At 46.9% G+C, this 25,963-nt stretch overlaps 1 protein-coding gene across 1 annotated transcript in view; it reads right to left on the bottom strand.

The window, feature by feature from the left end:
* The window catches only part of LOC125946016 (uncharacterized), a 62,597-nt gene that overhangs the window by 250 nt on the left and 36,384 nt on the right, over window positions 1-25,963 (bottom strand). Inside the window, exon 4 of the mRNA XM_049668493.1 lies at window positions 1,305-1,334. Coding sequence (XP_049524450.1) covers window positions 1,305-1,334 — 30 coding nt within the window. The remainder of the gene's footprint in view (window positions 1-1,304; window positions 1,335-25,963) is intronic.

Raw genomic sequence — 25,963 nt, 5'->3', positions numbered from 1 at the left:
CGAAGAGTTTCATAGTTAGCTGCGTAAAAAAAGAACAAAAAAAAACTAGAACCACTATCTAATTTCGCGTGGAAATCATGGCGACTGTTTTTTTTTTTTGTGATAGATGTAGCAGACAGGAGATCTGCGCAGGTTTCAGCAGCTAGACATCGTTGACAATAGCGCGTAACGTTTTCAACCTGGTTGCTGGTATAGAAGTGCTTGACGCACCACGCCGTGGTAAGGGCGAAAATTCTTTACAACTCTTCGTTACCTTCAGTAAAAAAGTCTCACACGTTGCGGAACACGGCTAGCTTTCCTGCTTCCGCGGTTGTGAAGTACGCATGAATCACTGAGTTCTCTATTTTCTTGCTTTCGTCTTTGAGTAATTAATCATTTTAGAAGCACATCAGTAAAAGTGATGGCCAATATTAAAAGACTGGGTACGGAATGAAGTGCGTTTTTCTCAGCTGCACGTACAAATCGCAAAGTTCAGGAACGCGGCTCGAACACGGCGCTATATCAATGTGCACAACTAGACCCGTTGATTATACGACAAGAAATTACACTTTGTGCAAGACAGTGGTGGTTAATAAACTTTTATTGCTGACTCTACGCCGTTATACGTACAACATAATCCCGAAATTGCTCCATATTCCGAAGTGTGTGCGTATTGTTCAAAGCCAGAAAAAAAGGAGGCTGTTTACCCAAAAGAAAGTCAGAGTTGCCACACTGCACGGGGGAAATGGGAATAAATTATTTGAAGCAATATCTTGAAGGTCCATTGGGCTTATCAGAAGAGAGTGGGGGAACATCCACAAAATCATATAACAATCATACAACACATATGCCTTGCAATCACTGTACAAGACAGATTCACGTGAAGCTCTAAATGTGGGTAGGAAGACGTAAACATATATAAGAACACATTTTCTTGAAGTGCATTTTGAAATTGGGCAGTCTGGGTTACTCATGCTGAATAGAGCGGACAAAATGTGCCACTGAAGTTCTCCTGCGGTGAAATGATAAAAATACTGATCTAAAGACCTGATTTCTTGCGTGCTCAAGTCATTTTCGCCCCTACACCCTCCCCTCGATAAAAAAGGCGTGAAGCATTGGAAAACCTTTAATTTCATTGCGGAAGCATTCATAGGTCATTTGAGAGAAAACTGTGAGAGCTTTAGTTATACTATTTCTGTTCTCGTGAGTCAAGAAAAAGGTTTAATGTATTTCAAATGATAAATAACCAGTAAAATGAAGATAAACCAGTGCTTGTTGGAGATTATGTTTCATGGCAAGACTTGACATAGAGAAATGGAGCTTACCGAGTAAAATGCTTTGGTAGAGTGGGCCGGCTACAAAATGAAGAAAAGCCATATTAAGCCATGTGCTGCGTGAAACGTATAGCAGCTGCTCATTACATGTGTTTCAGGACAAGGACAATGAAGATGATGAGAACAAAATAATGCAGCTATAGTTAGTTTAAAAGGTCTGTAATTAAAGAAGGGCAGAGAGGTCGTTCTGGAAAGCTTTGGTTGGTCACTCCTCGTACAAGGCAGTACAACAGGTAAGACAATAGAAGGAAAGCAGGAGAGACAGAGTTAATGACAACTGCAGAGGCAGCGTACACGAGCTCATGTCAGGCATTGTCGATGGGAGGCTCGTAACCGTTACTGTGCCCTGCTGCAAAGGTCTTCCTCCAACAAGAACGTCTCATAGATAAGGCATGCCAATTGTTCATTATCTTTCCAGCCCTCCCAAACAATAATGGCAATGCGCCCGCTGACACCCTTTCTCCCCACAGGCTTCTTGAATGTTCTGCTCTGAAAGCAAGTGGTTGCCCAATCGAGCAGATAGTACCAGAGAACATGCGAAACATTTTGCGAAGTATTGTATATGCCAGACGTATGTCGTGCGCAGTAACATCCGGATGCAAGCTATAGACCCTTTTCGAGGCGATCTCGTGGGCGTCGCCATGTTTGATCTCTTGGTGAAGCGTCCATTGCTTGCCTCAGCTGCCTCCGTTGTCTCTGCGTTTATAATAGGTGTGCATGACGCCCGGTGCGGCTCACCAAACCTCGGTTTCGGCGGATATTGAAGACGGTGACTGGCCGAACGACACCAAGCTTTGACCACTGCTTCAGAAGCCATGCAAAAGTTTTTTGAGGTCATTACGCCTTGTCCAAACGGCGCGAGTAGCGTATACGGTGCTTGTACTAGAACCGGGGCTAGAAACGTATCCCCAAGCTGTACAAGTTTTCCGCTTGGTGTTCTTCTGTTCTTTCTTTATTTGGCAATCACTTTGAAGCAGCCCCCCGTCATGAAGCAGCCCCCCGTCATCACTCTAAAGAAGTCCTGAGTGTGATCAATATCTGATCGTTATTTTCTTGTCTAATCGCTAGCGGGTGTCCTCAGTTACGAGAGACTTGTTCTTGCTGCGCACATGGCTTGGAACGTAGATGATCTGTACTTTGTAATAGCTTGAAGGAAATATGTATTATAATTATCCACTTGCTTTCTCTCTGAAAACTCAGCTTCGAACATAAGTGTGCCGTCCGTGTAGTCGCAGTCGCTCATGCTTCGGCGCATTGATTCAAGTGTGCGCCCATTGGCTTATTCATCATACCTTGGCAATAGAGTTCGCGTAAGCTTCCGTGTGAGTTTGGGTTGATGTGTGTGGATAACATGCGAGAAACCTACTTTCCTAGCAAGTGGCTATACTTGCATTGCTAGTGTGTAACGACGGTACTAACTCTTTCTGAAGTTGCGGGGTGAAGTCATTTCTTTGGAGCTTAGCGATACAACGCCATGCATCGCGAAGGGCCGGCAACACACGCACTCCTTTTGCAGCATGGGTCCGTGAACTTGGTTACATAGATGTATTCAGTTTGTTTGTATACCAGTCACTATTTTGCAGCCAACTACAGCACGGGTTCTTCCTCTACCACTCTACACTTTTCAGCATGAAAAGAGCGCAGTGCGTAAGGGACCACCCAGTTGTATTCCCGACAGCTCATCGCACGATGTAGGACAGAAGTTGTAATGGTTTCGTATTCGTGCGCTTTCGCACGAAATCCGTCACAATACAAATGTAATTAAATATAATTAATTACTTCTCTCCACCTAGCGGGTTCCCGCTGAACTATTACTTTTATACAGATGTAATGCCGTCTAAACACTTTCGAGGGAGCCTACAACTACACAAGTTCGCGATGCCACTTATCATTAGCCAAGCACCACGAAAAAAACGTCGGCTGTCCTTCTTATTTCATTGATTTGTTGCCATCAGAGACGCTATAACGTAAAGCTATTGCAAACTTTTCTATTCCGTTTCTGCAATCTGCGCTCCATGATTGGTCAAAAGCTTTCGGACAGCGCCCACTTCGGCTGTCTATTACGCGACGTCACAAAACCGCGAAAGCTCACCACGTCAAAGTGACCTACATGCTATAAAGATGCATTCACTTGCCGAAGAAAACTAATTTTGTGGGAATAGCTGGAGACCCACGTAGCGAAAGGAATCGAAGATGTCCGCCCACCGGTTGCTCTCGCACTGCCTACTCGGACATGCTGGGGAAAATGAATTCGCATATAAAAAGTCTTTTTGCGTGGTAGTAAAACGTTGTTGAACCCTTTCGGCCCGTTTAAGACACCGCTCTGCCAACTCTTCTTCGCTGAGGATCCGTTTCAGCGGCATTTTGAGCCTTCCGTTGCACGTCGCCTCAATTTTCGAGCAGTTACTTAAGCTAAGCAAGGGGAAGCTGGCTAATCCTAGACGCCGGCATCACCCTCCTCACCAGGTATTGCCCTACTTTCAGGGCCCTAGCTCGAAAGCATCGAAGCCATGTTCACATCCGTGCACTCCTGACCTCTTGTCAGCCAATAAGAAATACCTGTAAAAATATGCTATGCTATTTTCTTTGAAAGCGAAGAAAAGTGGGCTCCTCTAAATGAGGAAAACGTTTGATTGGGCTGTTCAAACGACGCAGCTGGTAGCCGCCCGATACCTGCGCTGGCGGTTACGTAAATTTGACGTGAGGAGATCAGAATAAAAACAGATTGGATATGTTTTACGCTATAGGGTGCCAGCACTTTTGCCTTTAAGAAATTAAATTATGGGGTGTTACGTGCCAAAACCACGATCTGATTATGAGGCACGCCGTAGTGGGGGGCTCCGGAAATTTAGACCACCTGGGGTTGTTTAACGTGCACCTAAATCTAAGTACACGGGTGTTTTCGCATTTCGCCCCATCGAAATGCGGCCGCCGTGGCCAGGATTCGATCCCGCGACCCTATGCTCAGCAGCCCAACACCATAGCCACTGAGCAACCCCGGTGGGTACTTCTGCCTTGCAAAATGTCCCTGAAAGCAATCAGGCTGCAGAAGCAACAGCAGTCATTGAAGGTGCGGTAAAAACTGCAGTGCTTTTATCGGGCAGCGGAACCAGTGCGCTACTCCTCCTGAACACACCGCGTGCCCTGAATGATAGCAGTATCGTCTACAACCACACAGCATCAACGCTGTTCTGTAGAGACAGCACGCAGTGAACCTGCGCACAGGGTGCAACTGAGCCGATCATGCGTACATTTGCGTGAGCTAATGAGATCACTAGGCAAGGTACAGTCGAGTGCAAAATATTAGAGACCACGGGAGCGGCGACTAAACTGCATGACTGCGCCTTCTGATGGCTGCGCGCCGAAGTTCGAGAGAAAGTACTGCGCACGCGCGTCCTTTCTTACCTGCTCGCCTGCTCGTTCGCTCGCTTCAACCGCGCGCACACCGGACCGCGTGAGAGAGCACAAGGTGGCCGTCGACCTTGGTCGCCGTCGAATCGCCCGAGTGCTGATGTCGTCATAGCGTGACGAAAACACTTCAATTGCAGTGGCAGCGCTCGGAGCGCGCCACTCTGTGCGCCTTGCTTCTTGACGCTCCGCGGCGCGAAAAACATGCTTTGAGTCACTTTATCTGAATCGAGTTTTGTGATAAGGTCAGAAAGCAGCTATGTCTTCTTGCGCTCCACTTCCGGAAACTTAAGAATGATGCAATTATTTGTGGTACTTAGTCCAAATATCATGTGCCCAGACACATGCGTGAAACCACGAAATATCGAGCAGCTATACAGAAGAGCCAGGGAAGAGAACGGGGAATCATCGCAGATTTGTTCTCAGAAACAGTAAATGAAAAAAAAAAAATCACCGACGCTTACGATAATCCTTAATGCAAATTTTGACCGCACCTCTATACGTGTTCTCATTTCGCGATATATCGGATAGCGGGGACAATCTGCCTCATACGGCACGTTTCAAACGATCGAAGTGTGGCGCGACTGCCTCACATAATTTGGAGATCGCGAGAGCCAGCGCGTGGGTGACGCGTGGGTGACGTGTGGATTCGATTCAGACCTCCTGTCGCCGAGTAACCTCCCAGACGACGCGCGCTACTCTGCCCATAACTTTATCACCGTAGCCTCCCGCGCTTTCCTCCTCGCGTCTTTCATTACCGCGCTGCGGAGCCGCGTTCGCTCTTTTATACTTCGCTCGTTCGTTCGGTTACGACGCCGGAAAACGCCGACGCTGGCCGCAGGAACGGGCGCCTAATTAAGAGATGTGCTCTGAAAAAAGTGGATGATGGAGATGCTAGGCGGTTTAGCGCTTTCAATAAATGGTCAGATGTCCGTCAGCGGCATTCACGTGTTTCACACGGAGTGGCTTTATTTACCGCATTGAATCGTTGAGACCTCTCCTATTGAACCATTCAGAGAGGTTTACAAGCATCATTGTGTTTTCGCTTGCCTTGTTCTGTCACATAGCGTACCAAATTCCATGTAAACACAATTCAATTCGAAGTGCTCGATTAAATTAAGTCCCATGTAAAAACTAAAAACAAAACAAATTGTAAAAACTCCTTAGTTGGACTGAATACATTCCGACATTCTGTGTTGCGGCACAAAGCGTGTCTGGAGTTTCACAGCCCCGCAGCTGAGTCCCGGTGACTCTTTATTCTTCCCAATAAACTATGCATTGCATTGGTCAACCCGGCAGATTGGACACTCGCTACTTGCCCGTGTGCCTTCGACGCAGCCGCAGTAGTGTTCGATTTGTAATTTTATGTTTGGCTTCGTAGTCTTTTGTGTGCAGTAATGAAAAGCGATAGCTGGGAACAGATGTGATTATGGCAGAGCTTATCACCTGCATAGGCTACCTATAGCTATTGGACAATCTCGTTTGTAGAAAGAGAATGAGCGCTTCAAGACGCCGTTTTGTCTTCTTCAAGAATGTCGCCACGGATTCCACTCGATGAGAGAAGGCGCATAGTTGATTTAAGCATCCAAGGCTTTTCGCAACGGGTCATCTGCCGGCTCCTTGAAAGGTCAAGAAATGTGGTGAGCCGTGTCATCCAAGCATATCGCAAAGACAGGCGAATCACAGATATAGAGCGTAGCGGAAGGCCTAGGTGTACGGAAGATGAGGTCGACAGACTAATTATTGCCACTGTAGTTGCTGATCCATGTATAACAGCAAAAGGCATAAGAGACTCCCTGCAACTGAACACCTCCGTTTGGACAATCCGCAGAAGATTGGTTGAAGCAGGGCTTATGAACTGCGTCGCGGCGCAGAAGCCCCACCTCACGGATAGGCAGAGGACCCTGCGACTACAGTTTGCGCGGGCTGTGCAAACATGGACGTCAGCTGAATGGGAAGAAGTCGTGTTCAGCGATGAATATACATTCACGAGCCGCTGGGACAAAAACGGCGACTTTGGCGCCCAATGATCTGTAGGTAAGAAAATTTGCAGTTTGTTTCCATTTTATAGAGTGCTATTACTATTGCAATTATTGCTATAGAACTCGTACTTAGATTTACTTGCACGTTGAAGAACTCTAGGCGGTCAAACTTTATCCTGAGTCGCCCACTACCGCGCGACTGATAATAGCATTGTCGTTTTAGTACATGAAACCCCGGAATGTAATTATTTTAAATAGTTATAGAATGAAGATTACCTGCACCTCCTTTGCTTTTAGTCAACGTTTCTTCGTGAGCGCCTCTCGTCAAAACTTCAGCACCGAAGCCTCCGTGTGCATTTTATTTTCGTATATGGTCCCCCAGTATTCTAGAGGAATTGCAGTTGTTTTCGAGAGGTTTCTTATGGAATGAATCGAAGGCACGTTACCTAGATTTTGAACTTTTCACGCCGTTCGTGGTGACCTCGCCTCACTCCAACATTGTTATAGCTGCAAGGTAAACAGCATCGCCTAGGAAAACATTGACCACCATGCCATTGTTCCTGTAAAAAAAGATGTCTTTGTTCTTTTTGTCATTTTCTTCCCTCATCAGGTTTTCAGCGTTATTCACGCAGAGGATTTTTGCCAGCGGACGATGCGCCGTGAGTGAGTGGGCCGCCATGAGCAGAGGACTCGGTCCACTGATCCTCATCGACGGCAAGTTCACGGCTTCGGCATACTGTTCAATTATTGAGCGGGAATTGTTTCCATATCTTCTGGATGGCCCGTTCAAGGATGGATTCTACCTGCTTCAACATGACAGGAGCCCTATTCATACTGCTCGCAATGTGAAATCCTTGCTTGATGACCATGGAGTTCGCACGCTGGAGTGGCCACCTGTCGGAGCGGACCTTAATCCCATCGAAAAAAAAGTTGCAGTGGCTTAGCTCGGCTATGCCAGGATATACGTAGCGTTAGCAAAAGTTCATCTGATTATTCTTAGCTTTCCTGGTTGTCTCCTACGCTCAATCACTAATTGCCAGGCAACTACTTCGGGATCCGATGAGTCAAGCTTCTCCGTTCTTCTGTGCTGTTGAGCAGCATTTGCGCTCTCCTTCTCCATGGCTATACCACACTGGCAAACGCCAGTTAGAAGCGCAGCGGCTCCAGCGCAGTGTCAGACGGCAACTGCACAGCGAGCGCGCGCCGGCGCCAGTGCGTCTACCACGGCTACGACGTCACTCCTCTGGAATGCGCAGACCGGCGGCGGTGAGTCGCGCGCGGCGGCGGCGGAGTGCGCGAGAGGTGCCGGCTCCGGTGGCTCCGGTGCGCAAGCCGCGTGACATCACTGATCCTTGCGCATGCGCAGCACGGCTCTTGATGTGCCGCGCGAAACAGGCTTGGCTAGGCCAGTGTAGCTAACGCTACAATATCTGGGGTCTCGTCCAACGCCGACTTGCGTCGTGGAACCTAGGAAGTGTGACAAAAGACACCCTGTGGACTGCAGTGTGTGAGGAGTGGGATGTGCTTCGTGCACGCACAGAGATCGCGGCCGCACTATGCGAATCGATGCCACTCCGTGTGGCGCAAGTGATTGCCGCTGATGGGAATCTGATCAAGTATTGAAAGCGGTCACCAGGGGCATAGCCGGAACTTTTTTTCGGGCGGGGTTCACCAATCCGACTGGGGAGGGGGGGAGGGGGGGAGGGGCAAGCGTCACATTTCCTCTACGTGACGTGTTCGATAAAAAATATCAGTAGTGTGAGCAGACTCTATACATGCATATCACAGACATATGAGCCCCCCCCCCCCCCCCCCCCCCTCTGTGCACGTGTGCTTGTGAAGAAATTAAGTTATATGTAGTGGGGAATATGCATGTAGGCGCCGTGGGCACTGCCATCGCGTCGTCACGAGACCCGAGCTCTAGCTGCTGATGCCAAGAGCTACGACTGTGCATAAAAAGCCACTTGCGATCCGTCGGACGAGCTTCAATAAATCCCCCTTTCATTTGGTGGAAGTGCCGCGTAACCTCGAAAACTGGAACTCCGAAGCCGGACGCTACCCACTGCTGTGACCATGCCTGACGACACCACCCAGGAAGATGCACCTCAGCCTCCAGCGGTCTTCGTTTCTGGTGTGTTGCGCCAGCGTGATCCTGCCATCTTTAGCAGCACCGACGATCATGGCGAGGAGGATTGGTTGTCATCGTACGAGCTGGTAAGCCGGCACAATAAGCAAGACGACGCCACCAAGTTGCACAACGTGTTGTTTTACTTAACCGGCGTCGCGAACCTCTGGTTCCGAAACCACGAACACGATTTCACCACATGGACTGCATTCAAGAGCAGTTTTGCAGAAGTGTTCGGGCGCCCCGCTGGGCGCAAGCTTCGCGCTGAACAACGCCTACGTGGGCACGCACAACATTACGGTGAAACGTTCACCAGCTACATCCAAGATGTCATTGACCTGTGTAGGCGGATGAATTCGTCAATGACAGAACAGGACAAGATAAAACACACTATGAAAAGCATTGATGAGGACGCCTTTCAAATGTTGTTAGCGAAGGATCCGCGTACCATAGCCGACGTTATCAATTTGTGCCGCAGTTTTGACGAGCTTAATGAGAGCAGCATTCCGGGCAAGTTGCTAATCTCGTCCATGTCTTTTTGTTGCGCAATAATACTTTAGTTTGACCAGCTACGGAAACAACGCATATTAGGTCGACGCCCACCACCCACGGAAGATTCGCTAGCAGCATTGGTTATTGGCGACAACCAGACAACTTTGCTGACGCAGATAAAGTAATTTGTGCGGGATGAGGTTGCGCGACAGGTCTCCATTTTGCCGACCACGGCGAAGCCTTCTCACTCTTTGGCTCCAGCTATCTGATGGATGATTCAAGAGCAAGTGACCGAAGCTGTTCCATCTCTGTCTCAAGTCCGTGTCACATGGTGCGATTCTCGTGGCAGCGAAAGTGCGATTTCCGTCGCATGCGACGAAAATCGCAGTCGCAGGGCCGATTCTGCGATTTTCGGCTGCGACCAACTGGTTGATCGCAGTGTCGCAACGTCGCAGCGATCGCTGTGATTTTCCGTCGAAATTGCGCCGAGAGCTATTTCGCTGTCTGTCTTGGAAAATGGCGTCGGTTGCTCAACACAGCGTTTATAGATACTTTTTTGTCTATAAATGTTGGCTCAACAAGCCTCGAACAGTGGAAATAATTGAGTGGAGCCGTGGATGGCGCAATCGCTACGTACCATCAGCACCGCCACGCGAACAGTGCAGATAAAAACTCGTAGGCCGGATTCGGTTCTGTGATTTCTATGCGTTTGTTGACAGGCTACGTTGCTAATAACGCGACGCCGTTTTTAGGTTGGCTTCGCGTGCTGATAGTACGTACTTTTGCGTGATTTACCGTTACTCACAGGCGCTGCGAGTTGGTAAATACTACGAGGTGTCCCTCACGGGAAGGCATGGCCTTCGGATGTCGTCCTAATTATCTGGTTGTAGAGACAACTCGCGATATACCAAAACGCCACAGTTTTAACGCGATATGCTTTTACGGACGGAACGATTTAAGGAATATGCAACTACGGGCAAATGCTACGGTCAATAGGTCACGCTATACGCTCGACCATTTAGTTGCAGTCGGTTGGATTGGGCTTTCATGCGCATTTTGCCCAATGAATTATCTCATTTCAAGGTTCTGTTACTTCCGCTGCGAGACGCGACTGCTTATCAAGCTCGCAAAGCGACCGTGCAAAGTATATATCGTGATGAATGGTCTAGAATAGCATATTTAACGCTTTGATTTGGAATAAACAGTATTGTCAATTTGTTTTCGAAGCAATATTTAAAGAGCTTTTTTTTCTCATTTGTCTGATGTATCATTTTTCTCCTGCACAAAAACCAATAAACCTTCAGTGTGTTGCAGACTTTGTATCGTTACTGCATCTGTATTAAACCTCAGATTAAAAGGTAATTGCATATTTCGCTTACTTCAGTGCATCGAATTACTTTTGTTTATGCTGGTTGTAACATATCGCAGTACTCTAAGAATCTACTTCGCCATAAACATCCTTGCCTTTTCTTGCTTCTGTGTCTTTACTTCCTGTAAAACAGATGCAATAATGCGAAAAGCAGGCAAACACCTTGTTTTTATAAGCAGTAGACAACTCATTAAACAAAAGCAGATCAAAATTGTGAGTGAAGTCAGCCGGTTGCATTCCTTCGTGTGAATGATAGCATCTTTTCAAGTGTGGGTGGGTCTTGCATGTCCACAGCTCATAAAGTGTGCAGACTCATCACGAGACATAGATATTGCCCATCAAGATGGAGGCAATGTTGCTAATGAGTCTGCACTTACATGTATTACTGCATAAACTCGTATAACCACATCCCATCATTACTGAGTCGAGCTTTCTCAGAGTCATATTCACCAAAATTGCACTTATTTGAGCTTGCTCCAACTCATATGCACCAAAATAATACTCGACTGAGATTGATCTAACTAATATTCACAAATATTCTACTGAGGTAAGCTTGCACCGAGTCATATTCACCAAAAATCTACTTAGCCGAGCTTGCTCTGACTCATATTCACCAAAATTCTACTCAACTGAGCTTGCTCTAACTTATATTCATCAAAATGCTACTCAGGCGAGCTTGCACTGAGTCATATTCACCAGAAATCTACTTGCCGAGGTTGCTTTGACTCATATTCACTAAAATTATACTCAGATGAGCTTGTCCTGACTACCGCATGACAATATTCACTAAAAGTTTACTCAACCGAGCTTGCTCTTACTCTTATTCACCAAAATTCTACTCAGTCAGGCTCACACAAACTCACACTTATGGTTAGTTCGAAGTCTTAGTGAGCCGACGTTTGAGTGAGTTCACCGTGCTATGTATACATTACATTATGTGACCTGTGCAGTGAATAGCAAACATTGCATATGAGTACGTGTTGCATCGGGTGAAATAAGGACAACTGTACACACTGCAGTTAGTTTTCTAGAGTTTAACTGACCATTGCGTGAAAGCTTCGCCTCATGTCGATTCAAGCAAGTGCATTGGAACTGCATCACATTTTTTGCCAATCCTGCTGGCTGTCCTGGCCATTACTGGGTGGCCACATTTTGTACATTTCAACACAAAGGTGAATAAATCACTGTGGTACAATATATTAAAAAAGATGCTTGCATCACGGCACGTATAACAAATCAGGACATGATATAAACACATGCACATAAGATGCACACAAATGATAAATACATAAACAGACGGAATCAGCTAGCCACCACGTACTGAAAAAAAAAGAAAAAGCACAGGCCAATGCTGCAATAGGACTACGTATAACCATTCCCCTTGGCAGGTACATGGGCTATAGGAGAAACACAAGTGCAACCTAGCAGTTACCTCGAGGTAGCAGCTATGGACGCTTTTGCATTCGCAGCTAGCCACGCAACCATGCCAACCAAGTGTGTTCAGTGGGTACTTGTACTTCAGCACACTGTTTACTGTCGATATCTCAAAAATTTATTGTGGCTCCTCAAAATTTTGAGAATGTTTGGATTCTGAGGCTTGCAAAGGTAAATATTTTTATTCCACGCTCGTTCAAGGTCAAAGCTCATACAAAAGCTTAGAGATATTGTCAGTGCCCCTCACATTCCCTCAGAACACATATTAGTCTATTATTGACATTCGAGCAGCTTTTAAACAGCAAGAAAGGGAGTCAGCTTCCCCTGTGTTCAGCATTGGGTTAACGCAGGCAATTCAGCGAGGCATAAAGTTTTGCTAATACAATCGCTTTGGGAATACCAGACTAGACTGTACCTTGACGCTTTCCTTGCACTTTCTTATTTTCGTCATATCTAGTTTGAAATGGCTCCAATTAGCATTCTTTAACATTGGTCTAATATAGGGTATGTACATGACTAGCTTAACAGACTGAGATGCTGGCTTTCATTTCCAGGAAAGGAACCATAGAAGGTGCTCCAGTTGCATATGTTTGTGGTTATCTGGGGTTTTCAGCCTCACTTTTAAGATGTGCTGAAGCAGGTAGAAGCACACGTATGCTAGTAGCGGATAGTTTCGATAGCTTCTTACCTTACACTTGCCACCATGAATACAAAATTTTAGCGTTCGATTTTGTTATTAAACAAACAAACGTACTCCTAACAAGGCATTTTAATGTTAGCCGTTGGGCTACGCGGCGGCGCTACGTACTGCAGCATATTGACTTAAGTTTCTTGATTCAGATTCACAGCACACTAAGCGCGAGAAACAGGACGAGAAAGCAGACGACGCCCATGTCTGTCAGAATGATATGATAGTACGTACACAAGTGACTGCAGCTCCTAAAAAAATGTGGTGTTGGCTTTTACGCCTTTCGAAATATTCAGAGAGCACTTGTACGAATAACTACAGCACACGCGCCGAGACGGACGCATCAGGCTGGCGCTAAGATTAACGTTCACAACACAAATTCCACTGCACGTTCAGTAATTACAGACAGATCATTTGCGGCTTCCTTCAGGGGCAGACGTGAGCTTTTGGGTTGGTGCTTCCTGCTAAGTTTGGTGCAAGAATATTACTAGGAGCAGGAAGCGCTTATGCGCAATCACGAGCAATACACACACATCTTTTTTTCAGAAGCTGACGTGAAGCACGGGTAGCGCGAGGGTCTCTGCGTTGACATGACGACTTCGCTGCAGCCGAATTCCGAATACTGCATATGCGATGACAACGACTATAGGGGCTTGTTGATAGGTCCTCTTGTAATTTATTGTACCGCAGGAAGAACGACACGGGTATAAAACAGGCACGCGACAGCACACAGCGCTACACAGCTGAATGACCACCTGCGAACAGCTGTTTACGTCCGCCATTTTCACCTAGTATTGAACTTCATAAACCGCTGTTGCGCACTCCAAAACAAATTAAACTTTGAAGCGTTTTTAAATTACAAAACCCACGTACTACTTGGTCCTAATAAAGAGAGGTCAACTATGTTATAACGTGCATGTCTTTTTCAATACATTAAAAGAATTTATGCGGCGTGCACGACAAAATCTAGCAAAAAGCAACTCTGGGCATCGCATCAGTCGCATTGTTGAAATCGCACCATGTAAAACGGCCCTCAAAAATCGCATTGATGCTGAGGCGGCTGCGCGGGTTCCTCGCCTGTTCTTTCCTCCGCCTTCAGCGCCTCGCCCGCCGCTGTTCTCTCCTCCGCTTTTGCCTCGGCAGCCGGCGGCTCACTTCTTCGGTGCAGAACAGCAGGATACAAATCCTTGGCACACTGCTGATGACCGCCCCATATGCTACGCCTGCGGCACTCCGGGACTTGTAGCGCGCTTCTGCCGCCGGCGTTTCCCGGCCTTCATGGTCACCGCGCGAGCCCCCAGCTACGGATTCCGACCATGTCATATACCATAACAGCCGCCACCGAAGTCTACCTTGCTGATGACGTACCAGCTCCGGAGTACCAGCCCTATGGTACTCGTCGCTCGCCTTCCCCTCGCCGCCGCTCCCTTTCACCTATGCGTCGTCGGCCCAGTGCCCGTACTACTGAGACGGAAAAATGATTTCCGCAGTTCCTGAGGCACGAACTGCGTCGTCGTCGGAACATCGAGATCTTCGTTTCTCCCCCGCTAATGTTATTGAAGTGTCAGTGAATGGCATCAAATCTTTTGCGCTCATCGATACAGGTGCTGCTTTATCCGTGATTAGTGAAAAGTTTTGCCGTTTATTACGGAAAGTAACCATGACGCCTTCGGTACTATCGCTTAGAACAGTCACTGCTCAACAAGTTCAGCCAGTCGCTATGTGCACTGCCAGGGTGCTGATTCGAGACATTTTGTACTCTATTGAATTCTTTGTGCTAACCTGTGCTCCCACGATGTGATTCTCGGCTGCGATTTTCTGTCGCGCCATCATTCCCTCATTGACTGTGCACGTGCTGAGGTTCAGTTCTCCGTTCTGTGCGATTTGCCATCTCACGACTTGCAAGTTCCCGATGTTGGCAGAATGTCAGTCGCCACCACCCCATACCGTTGCCTTTCGCCCTCCTCACGGTTCACGATGGTGCTGCAGAAATACTGGTTTCTAACCCAAATTCACACACTTTGGCTTTGCGCTGCGGCGAGACTATTGGCACCATCCAGACTGTGGACGCGGACATTATTGTGTCTTTCCCCGCTGCCGGCGACCAGGCTACAACTAACATAACAGCACTGACGCCCCATGTGCCATCTGACCGGATCCGACCGGATGTTTTTTTTTGTCGCTCTATTGCCGATGACCTCGACCCGACACAACGTGAGTGCCAACTTACCCTTTTAACTGACTTTCGTGCCTCTTTTGAGTTGAACCAAGTGTCATTAGGCCGCACAAGTACCGTTTCTCACCACATTGATACGGGACGACACGCACCATTACGCCAGCCACCGTACCGCGTGTCACCCACCGAGCGTCGTGTCATTACTGAGCAAGTTGCGGACATGCTTAAACGTGGTGTTATCAGACCTTCCTGTAGTCCTTGGTCGTCTCCCGTGGTACTAGTTAAGAAAAAAGATGGCTCGATTCGTTTCTGTGTGGACTATTATCGCCTTAACAAGATTACACGAAAAGATGTCTACCCTCTACCGCGTATAGAGGACGCCCTGGATTGTCTATATGGTGCTGAATTTTTTTGATGATAATGATGATATATGGGGTGTAATGGCGCAAGGGCCAATAATGGTCAAACAGCGCCAGGCCAGTGTTGATGAGTTTAAATTGAAGCGATCGATTACGGGTGGTGGTAATGACGTGGCTGTAAAGGGGCCTAAAATAGTCGCTGTAAAGTGCATAATATCTACAGGTAATAAGATTATGGGAATAATTAATGGCGTGTGCTATGAGAATTAAATATTCATTGCACATAAATGTTACTATTTGCAAAATATGCCCGATGCGAAAATTGGCATGAAGCATTATTTCATCAACAGAGCCCTTCAACATAAAGGCCTGGAGGCATGTGCTATACTAAACACTATCGCAACAGCATCCTCTGGCGGGAGGATGTGCTACGAATATCTAGGGCTAATTACATGTAGTACCACGTCATTCAAGAAACCTAAGACTGCTTTGGTATTAAAAAGCGGTTCTTTGCCAAGAAACATACTGTGATGGAGAGGGATATGGTAGCGGTATGCAAGAGGAAAATGTTTCCTTCTCTCTGTTTCGGCTTCCCGGCACTCCAGGAGGACATGGAGGACGGTCAGCCTCTCACCACATCGACCAGAGGTTGGAGGCTCGTTACCAGTCAACAGAAAATTGTGAGTTCCATATGTGTGTCCTATTCTGGGACGGCAGAATAGGATATCAGTTCGTAGTGTTTTAGTTGTACAGGGCCAGAAATCTAACTGTGGCTTAATCAAGTGGAGCTTATTATTTGTTTCACTGTCCCACATGCGTTGAAAGTGGCTTCGCAGTCTCGTTCGCAAAAAAAGGCTTGAGATCTGTGGCGGCAATAGTACTGCTAAGATTGGTGGCTTGAGATGTAATTGATGTGGCCATTTGGTCTGCTAGCACATTACCCTCGATGGATCTATGACCAGGAACCCAGCATATTGTCACATGTCTACCAGATGAGTAGACATTGCACAAATATGAGTAAAGTTCAATAAAAACAGGATTTTTGTGTTTCCTTAAAGACATTAGTGCCTTTACGACACTTAAGGAGTCCGTGAATATTATTGCCTTCTGTAGTTTTAATTTCTTAATGTGTTTAACCACACACAGTACTGCATAGGCTTCTGCAGAGAAGATACTTGTATATGGGTTCAATACATCTGATTCAGAGAAAGATGGACTGACAGCCGCGTAAGATACGCCAGCATGTGACTTTGACGCGTCGGTGTAGAATTCAGAGCAAGAGTATTTTGATTGGAGTTCACGGAAATGCATTGCGATTTCGAGTTCAGGAGCGTGCTTTGTGACCTCTACAAAGGATATATCACATTCTATCACCTGCCACTCCCAGGGCGGTAACAGCTTACCTGGAGGCATTAGACAGTGTTCGAGAAGTGGGACATCCATTTCTTCGCTAAGTTCTCTCACACGCAGTGAGAAAGGACGTCTCATAGAGGGTCGGTTATGAAAAAGTGTAGTACATAACAAATCGTTAACAGTTTTATAACACGGATGTTCATGATTAGAGTGGACTTTGAGGAAATACGTGAAGCTGATGTATGATCTCTGCAGATGGAGTGACCATTCATTCGATTCTACGTATAAGCTTTCAATAGGGGTTGTTCTGAAAGCGCCGGTGGCCAGGCGGATACCTAGATGGTGAACGGGATCTAGCATCTTTAGTGCGCTTGGGGCGGCAGAGTGATACACTACAGCCCCATAATCTAGTCGCGAACGAATCAGACTCTTATAAAGGTTCAGTAGACACTTCCCGTCGCTGCCCCATGTTGTGTGAGATATAATCTTCATTAGGTTCATGGTTTTTAGGCATTTTGCCTTGAGATACTTTATCTGGGGAATGAAGGTAAGCTTAGAGTCAAGTATTATGCCTAAAAACTTGTGTTCTTTGTTCACAGGTATTTGCTGTCCATACAGTTCTACACATGGATCTGTTATCAGGCCTCTGTTTCTCGTGAAAAGAACACAACTTTTGTGGGGGTTAACTTTAAACCCGTTTTCATCTGCCAACTTGGATATCTTGTTCAAGCCCTGCTGTACCTGTCTCTCGCACACTGCGAGGTTACAACACTTGAAGCCTATTTGTATGTCGTCCACGTAGACGGAATAAAAATTGCTGGTGGAAATGAAGGGCGGAGTGTGTTCATCTTAACGACAAAGAGTGTGCAGCTGAGCACGCCTCCCTGGGGTACACCATTTTCCTGTATAAATGGACGTGACAATACATTGGCGATTTTGACGCGGAAGGTACGATTAGACAAATAGCTTTCTATTAGGCTTAGCATATTGCCATGGATGCCCATTCGCGACAAGTCTCTCAAGATTCCGTAACGCCACGTTGTGTCGTACGCCTTCTCCATATCGAGGAATATCGATAGGAAAAACTGTTTATGTACAAATGCGTCCCGAATATTTCCTTCAATGCGCACAAGATGATCAGTTGTGGATCGCCCTTCTCTAAAGCCACACTGATAGGTATCAAGCATTTTGTTCAGTTCAAGGAAATGTATGAGGCGTCGATTAACCATTTTTTTAAATAGCTTCCACAGGCAACTTGTGAGAGCTATGGGACGGTAACTTGCCGCCAAGGAAGGATCTTTACCCTGCTTCAATACAGGGACCACAATCGCTTCTTTCCATGAGGATGGAAGATATCCGGCAGCCCAAATAGTGTTGAGAAGTGCCAGTAGTGTTAGTTGTGTATCAGTGTGCATGTTCTTAATCATGTCATACACGACTATGTCAGGTCCCCGTGCAGAACTCTTACATGCGATCAAGGCAGCTCTCAACTCGGTAATACTGAAAGGACGGTTATACGGTTCGTTCTGTCGGCATTTGCGTACAAATGGCTTACATTCTTCTATCTGTTTGTATTTAAGGAAGGATTCCGAATAATGGATTGAGCTTGACACATGCTCAAAGTGCTCCCCAAGACAGTCTGCCTGGTCCTGCAAGGTATTCCTCTGGTCATTAACCAGAGGCAACGGATGAATTTGTTGCCCCTTTAGCTTTCTTAAGCCATTCCACACTTTTGCCTCCTGTGTGTAGGAATTTATACCCGAGAGAAACCTCACCCAGCTTTCTCTCTTTGCCTGACGTCGTATCCGCCTTCCCTGCGATTTAATCTGTTTAAATTGAATGAGAATTTCAGCATTTGGAGATCTACGCAATATGCCCCATGCCTTATTTTGCCTTTTATTGCGATAGCAATTATATGGACACTCAAAAGCAGATTTCTGCCGTCGGCGTCGCCGTCGCCGTCGCCGTCGCCGTCGCCGTCGCCGTGAGGTTCCGTATGACGTCATTTGGAGATGAAATCGTCGCCGCGCGCCGAACGCTGTATGTGCGAGTGAAAGGGCGCGAGGGGCGCGTCTTTCACGGGGAGTGAACGCATGGCGGAGAACAAACGCGCGTTCTGCGCCTTGCTCGCTTAAGGGCTGCAGAATTAGGCGTCTCGTTTCTCCTTTACAATCACCATATATGTAGAGCAAACGCGCCTTCTTCAGACGCGCGAGAGGCCGTGGGGGAGGGGGAAGGAAGGGACGCGACGTTTAGCTGCGGCACCAAGTGCCTATTTATATGAGAGGCTCCAGCAACAGTCACCAACGCCGCACGCATTTTGAGCTAACGCGGGCAAAACGCCGATGGCGTCGACAACAGTTCTGCGTGTTGTTGCTACCAAAGCCGCTCACATTACTTCGTATGACATTTTTATATGAGAGGCTCCAGCAACAGTCACCAACGCCGCACGCATTTTGAGCTAACGCGGGCAAAACGCCGATGGCGTCGACAACAGTTCTGCGTGTTGTTGCTACCAAAGCCGCTCACATTACTTCGTATGACATTGCTGTGTTGCTATCGCATTCATTGCTTCGCCCTTAGGGCGAAACTGTGACATTTTTTTTCGCGCCTGTCTACAGTCTTCGTTCCACCAGGGAACACGTCTTTTACGTGAACCACCATTCGTTTGTGGGATACACTTTTCAGCAGAATCAATAATAAAAGCGGTAAACTATGCGACAGCATCATCGATACTAAAATTGTTTATAAAATCTCGTGGTAAATAAGTTCATTTTTTAAAATGCTCCTAATCAGCCGACGCTAATTTCCATCGAGGAATGTTGGGAGGGTTATCATGCTGCATTATTAAGCTTAGAGTTACAGGGAAGTGGTCACTTCCAAAAGGATTGTTAAGTACTTTACATTCAAGGACAGGCAGAAGAGAAGCTGATCCAACTGCAAGATCTATCGATGAATACGAATCATGTTGGGCGTTGTAATATGTCGGCTCCTTCTTATTAAAAAGGCAGGCACCAGAGGTCAGAAGGAAATTTTCGATGAGCAGACCTCTCGCATCACATCGCGAGTCTCCCCACAACGTGTTGTGGGCATTAAAATCACCCACAAGTAGATAGGGTTCCGGAAGTTGATCAATGAGGTTATAGAAATCTGTTTTTATGAGGTGATAGTTTGGGGGAATATATATGGAGCAAACAGTTACGAACTTATTGAAGAGAACTGCCCTAACTGACACTGCCTCAAGGGGTGTTTGTAAGGCTACGTGATGACAAGCTACAGACTTATCTGCAACGATTGCTACACCGCCGCATGAGCTGTCAGCTTCGTCACGGTCTTTTCGAAAGATGGCGTACTGACGAAGAAAGTGTGTTTGTGTGTGTTTCAGGTGTGTCTCTTTAACACACAGCAATTTTGGATTATGTGTATGTAGGAGTTCTTTAACGTCATCGAGGTTGTGGAGAAGAGCCCTGACATTCCAATATAGTATTTGTGTATCCATAGTGAAAGTGTTTTGTGCTGTGTGTTTAAGAGGGGACATCTGTGTTAGCCCACAAGGCCCTTTCCGGGCCCGTAATGCAGGTTTTGTCTTTCTTGGCGCGCTCTTGAGAGCTGCGCCGATCCTTCGGCATGTGGGACGCCGGTGAACTTGATGTATCCATCACCTCCGCCGAGGTGCTGGATGCCCGCTCTTGGCGTACGCTCGCGGGTGTTTCGGGCTTCTCTGACCGAGCAGAGGCCCTAGGTGTCGTAGAGCCCGCAGGCACGGAGGACTGCTGGCTCATTTTGCTGGGTAGCGGAACAGTGTTGGCTGATACCGCCGAGGGGGCTGACGGCTTGAATGCCGGCACACTAGGTGCGACTCGGGCGGCCGCCGAAGAAAGTGACGCTGCCCCCCGCCGCGTCACATCAACGTAGGATGGTTTCGATGGGTTGTGAGTCGTGAAAAAACGTCTTCGTGCTTCTTGGAAAGAGATATTCAATTTGACCTTGAGTTCGATTACTTCCTTTTCTTTTTTCCATGATGGACAAGATCGCGAATAAGCCGGGTGGTCTCCATCACAGTTAACACAGTGTGTACCAGAAGTGCAGACGTCAGAGGTGTGGTCATTTGAGGCACATTTTGCACAGGTGGAGCCCCCACGGCAGCTTTGAGATCCATGCCCAAACCGCTGACACTTGAAGCATCGGCGCGGATTTGGAATGTACGGTCGTACGCGAACTTTACAGTATCCAGTTTCGATGTATTCAGGCTGGTTGCTGGTTCCAAAAGTGATAATCAAGTGATTAGTTGGGATTTCCTTGTCGTCACGTCTTAGTTTGATCCTTTGTACATTTACTACGTTTTCATATTTCCACTTCTCAAGCAGTTCAGTTTCAGTTAGTTCAAGCAGGTCGATTTCCGAAACGACACCACGGACAGTATTCATGGACCTATGTGGACTCACAGAAATGGGAATGTCCCCGAATGCAGCAAGGTTTGTCAATTTGGTGTGTTGCAGCTTGTCACGCACCTCCAGCAGGAGGTCGCCGCTTGCCATATTTGTTATTTTATAGCCAGGGCCTATGGTGTCGGTGATGATGATGTGTGGTGTTTTATGGCGCAAGGGCCAGGTATGGCCAAATAGCGCCATGACAAGTGGTAATGTAATCGATGAGCTGCTATGACGCACGCAATGAGTTTCTAATGGTAGATGTGACATGGCTGTAAAGGGGCCTAAAAACTGTCGCTGTAAATGGCGTAAAACATATAGGTAGTAAAATAATGATAGTGACTGAAGTGGCGTATGCTATGAGTATGAAATGTGCAACAAGGTTGCGATAACATGTATTTAAAAATGAAAAAGGTGATGCTTGACAACGAGTAGCACAACAGCCTCACCAGGTACCTTGAATACAAAGGACTGGAGGCATGTGCTATAAACAAGGGTTGACATCGCAACAGCGGCCTCTCGCAGGAGGCCTTGCTACGAATTTCTTGGGCAGAATACGTTGAGCGTATGGACGTCACTAAAGAATGCAAAAACAGATTTCATGTCGAAAAGCGGTTCTCTGCCTAGAAACAGTGTCAGGTGCAGTGGTATACACTGTCTATATGCTAAAGGGAAGTGTTTTTCTCTCTCGGCTTGTGCTTCGCGACATTCCAGGAAGACATGCTGAACACTGAGGGTGTTCCTACATCTACTACACATTGGAGGTTCACCGCCAGTCAACAAAAAACTATGTGTACCATAAGTGTGCCCTATTCTGAGACGACAGAATAGGACATCACTTCGTCTCGAGTTGGTCAGTGTTGGCCAGTACCCTAAATGTGGCTTAATCACGTGGAGCTCATTAAGGATTTCAGCGTCCCACTTATGTTGCCAGTACGTTCTCAGTTTTTTCCGCAAATATGGCTTTAGGTCTATAACTGGAACAGCTATGGTCCGGTTGCAAGATTTTGTATCTAAGGAAGTTGCCATTCGGTCTGCTAGCACGTTACCTTCAATACCTCTGTGTCCGGGCACCCAGCATACCGTTACATGTTGGCCAGAGGCATAAGTAGTACATAGGAGTGAGAAAAGTTCTGCAATTACTGGATTTTTGTGTTTGCAGCATGACATCAATGTTTTAACGACGCTTAACGAGTCTTTATATATGACTGCCTTATGTAGTTTTAACTGCTTGATGTGTTTCGCAGCGCACCATAGTGCATATGCCTCTGCTGTAAAGATGCTTGTATGATGGTGAAGAACATCTGACTCCGAATATGATGGGCCGACGGCTGCATAAGACACGCCGGCATGCGATTTAGACGCATCTGTGTAATATTCTGGGCACCAGTACTTAAATTGTAACTCTCGAAAATACATACGAATGTGGGCCTCTGGAGCGTGTTTTGTTACCTGAAGAAATGACGTGTCACAGTCAATGATCTGCCACAACCACGGAGGTAACGGCTTAGCAGGAGCCATTAGGCGATTTTCAAGAAACGGAACGTCCATATCTTCGCTCATCCTCATCACACGGAATGAGAGTGGCTCTCTTGCTGCAGGCTTGTTATGGAAAAGTGTTGCAGAGGTCATATCGTTGATGGTAGGATAACAAGGATGGTCTTTATGAGTGTGTACTTTCAGAAAGTAATTAAAAGTAGAATATGATCGTTGTAGATCAAGGGACCATTCGTTCGATTCAACATAGAGGCTTTGAATAGGGCTTGTCCTGAAGGCACTGGTGGCGAGGCGGATACCAAGATGATGCACAGGGTCCAGCATCCTCAGAGCACTGGGGGTAGCAGAGTTATACACTACTGCGCTGTAGTCTAACCGCGATCGTACAAGGCTCCTGTGGATGTTCATGAGGCATTTTCTGTCGCTACCCCATGTTGTGTGTGACCGTATTTTCGGTATGTTCATTGTTTTCAGGCACTTAGCTTTGAGATACTTGATATGAGGAATGAATGTTAGTTTTCTGTCGAGTATAATGCCCAAAAATTTGTGTTCAGTGTTGATTGGTATGTGTTGTCCATGCAGCATAATATCTGGATCTTGTATTAGGCTTCTGTTTCCAGAGAGAAGTATACAGGAGATTTTGAGAGGGTTTAGCCTAAAACCATTTTCATTTGCCCATTTTGACACTTTGTTCAGTCCGAGCTGAACCTGACGCTCGCATATTTCAAGGTTACAAGATTGAAATCCAATCTGCACATCATCGACATATATTGAATAAAACATAGATGATGGAATGACTTTGTGAAGGGAATTAATTTTCACAATGAAGAGGGTGCAACTAAGCACGCCCCCTTGTGGCACACCAGTTTCTTGAATAAATGGGCGCGACAATACGTTACCAACTCTGACTCGAAAAGTACGGTTAGACAGGTTAGCTATAGTGCTAAGCATATTCCCTCGAATGCCCATGTGCGAAAGGTCACGTAAGATACCGTACCGCCATGTCGTATCGTACGCCTTTGCCATATCAAGAAATAAAGACAAGAAATACTGCTTGTGTACAAATGCATCACGGATGTTTGCTTCGATGCGCACGAGGTGATCGGTTGTAGATCGGCCTTCCCTAAAGCCACATTGAAATGGGTCAAGAATTTTGTTCGACTCTAAGAAATGTACAAGACGGCGATTGATCATTTTCTCGAAAAGTTTGCAAAGGCAGCTCGTAAGCGCTATAGGCCGGTAGCTGGTCAGCAATGAAGTATCATTACCGTGCTTCAAAACTGGGATGACAATAGCTTCTTTCCATTTAGATGGACGATACCCAGCACCCAGATGGTATTGAAAAGTGCGAGTAGTGTGATTTGCGTGTCGCAGTGCAAGTGCTTGATCATATCGTACATGATTCTATCCGGACCCGGTGCAGAGCTCTGACAAGCTGACAAGGCGGCTTTAAGTTCGGCAATACCAAAATGACGGTTATAAGGTTCATTTGGGCTACATTTCCGGTTCAGAGGCTTACGTTCTTCTATTGCTTTATATTTCAAGAAGCTCTCCAAATAGTGGGTGGAACTAGACACGCGTTCGAAGTGTTCACCAAGAGCGTCAGCCTGGTCTTCCAACTTATTTCCTTCCTTATCCACCAGGAGCAATGGATTAATTTGTGGTCCCTTAAGCCTCCTGAGCCCATTCCATACTTTTGCCTCCTGTGTGAATGAATTAATACCGGATAGGAACCTCTCCCAGCTTGCCCTCTTAGCTTGTCGTCGCGTTCGCCTTCCTTGTGATTTAGTGTGTTTAAATATTATCAAATTTTCTTCAGTTGGGGATCGACGTAGTATGCCCCACGCTTTATTTTGTTTTTTCCGCGCCTCCTTGCACTCATCATTCCACCACGGCACTCGTCTTTTGGATGAGCTACCGCTTGATTGTGGAATGAACTTGTTTGCTGCGTCGATGATAAAAGCGGTAAAATATGCCACTGCGTCGTCTATGCTAAATTCGCTGATAAAATCTCGTGATATAAATGTCGATTCTTTAAAAAGTTTCCAATCGGCGGAGGCTAGTTTCCACCTAGGGACATGCGGAAGGGAGTTATTTTGGCCTACTAAGTTTAGTGTGACTGGAAAGTGGTCACTTCCGAATGGGTTTTTGATTACACTCCATTCCAAGCCGGGAAAAATGGAAGCAGAACGAATCGCCAAGTCTATTGATGAGTATGAATTGTGATGAAGGTTATAATAGGTTGGCTCCTTTTTATTGAAGAGGCATTCACCGGAGTTCACGAGGAAGTTTTCTATGAATCTACCTCTCGTATCGCATCGTGAGTCTCCCCACATCGTGTTATGAGCGTTAAAATCTCCCACGAGTATGTAGGGTTCGGGAAGCTGATCAATGAGGTTATGAAAATCTGTTTTCTCGAGATAATGATTCGGGGGTATATAGATGGTGCATACGGTTACCAACTTACTGAAAAGAATTGCCCGAACTGACACTGCCTCTAGGGGCGTCTGAAGGGCGACATATTGACAAGCTACAGACTTGTCGGCAACTATTGCTACACCGCCAGACGAGGCGTTCGCCACGTCACGGTCTTTGCGGTAGATGGTGTATTGACGAAGAAAGTTTGTATTTGTGGGCTTCAGATGCGTCTCTTGAACACACAGCAACTTTGGATTGTGTTTGTGTAGGAGTTCTGTAATATCGTCCAGGTTGTGAAGAAGTCCTCTGACATTCCACTGTAGTATTTGTGTCTCCATATTGACAAGTGTGTTTGTGCTGTGTGTTTAAGAGATGAAGATTAGCTCGCGGGGCCCTTTGCAGGCGCCGTGACACGAGATCTTTCTTTTCTGGAGCGGTCGAGAGAATCTCGCCGCTCCTTAGGCGCTGGTGGCGCCGTGTGGCCGGTTGTGTCCATTGCCTCTTGCGGGGCGCTAGACACGCGCTCTTGCGAGCGGTTCGTTTGACGTGAAAGCCTCGTCTCGAGGGACGAGGCCCTGGAGGCCACCAGCCCGGAGGTTGATGGTCCCTTGTTCTGAGGTGGCGGCGCAGCGCTAGCCGCAGCCGCCGACGGGGCGGTTGGCGTCACCGCCGGCTCACTCTGTGTGGACCGGACAGCCGCCGGGTGCCGCTGTGGCGCTGCCCCTGACGCGCCACCTCGGCAAAACTGACTTTAGGCAGGTATGACACCCGCCTGCGAGCCTCTTTGAAAGTTATGTTTTCCTTTACTTTGATGGTGACTATTTCTTTTTCTTTCTTCCAAGACGGGCATGACCGCGAGTATGCGGCATGCTCGCCATCACAATTGACACAGTGTAGAGTGTTTTCACATGTTTCAGAG

This window comes from Dermacentor silvarum, chromosome 5 (assembly GCF_013339745.2).
Source record: "Dermacentor silvarum isolate Dsil-2018 chromosome 5, BIME_Dsil_1.4, whole genome shotgun sequence".
In the NCBI taxonomy this organism is placed as follows: Eukaryota; Metazoa; Arthropoda; class Arachnida; order Ixodida; family Ixodidae; genus Dermacentor; species Dermacentor silvarum.
Note: the sequence above shows the minus strand (reverse complement) of the source record. Positions and strands in the feature narration are given on the sequence as shown.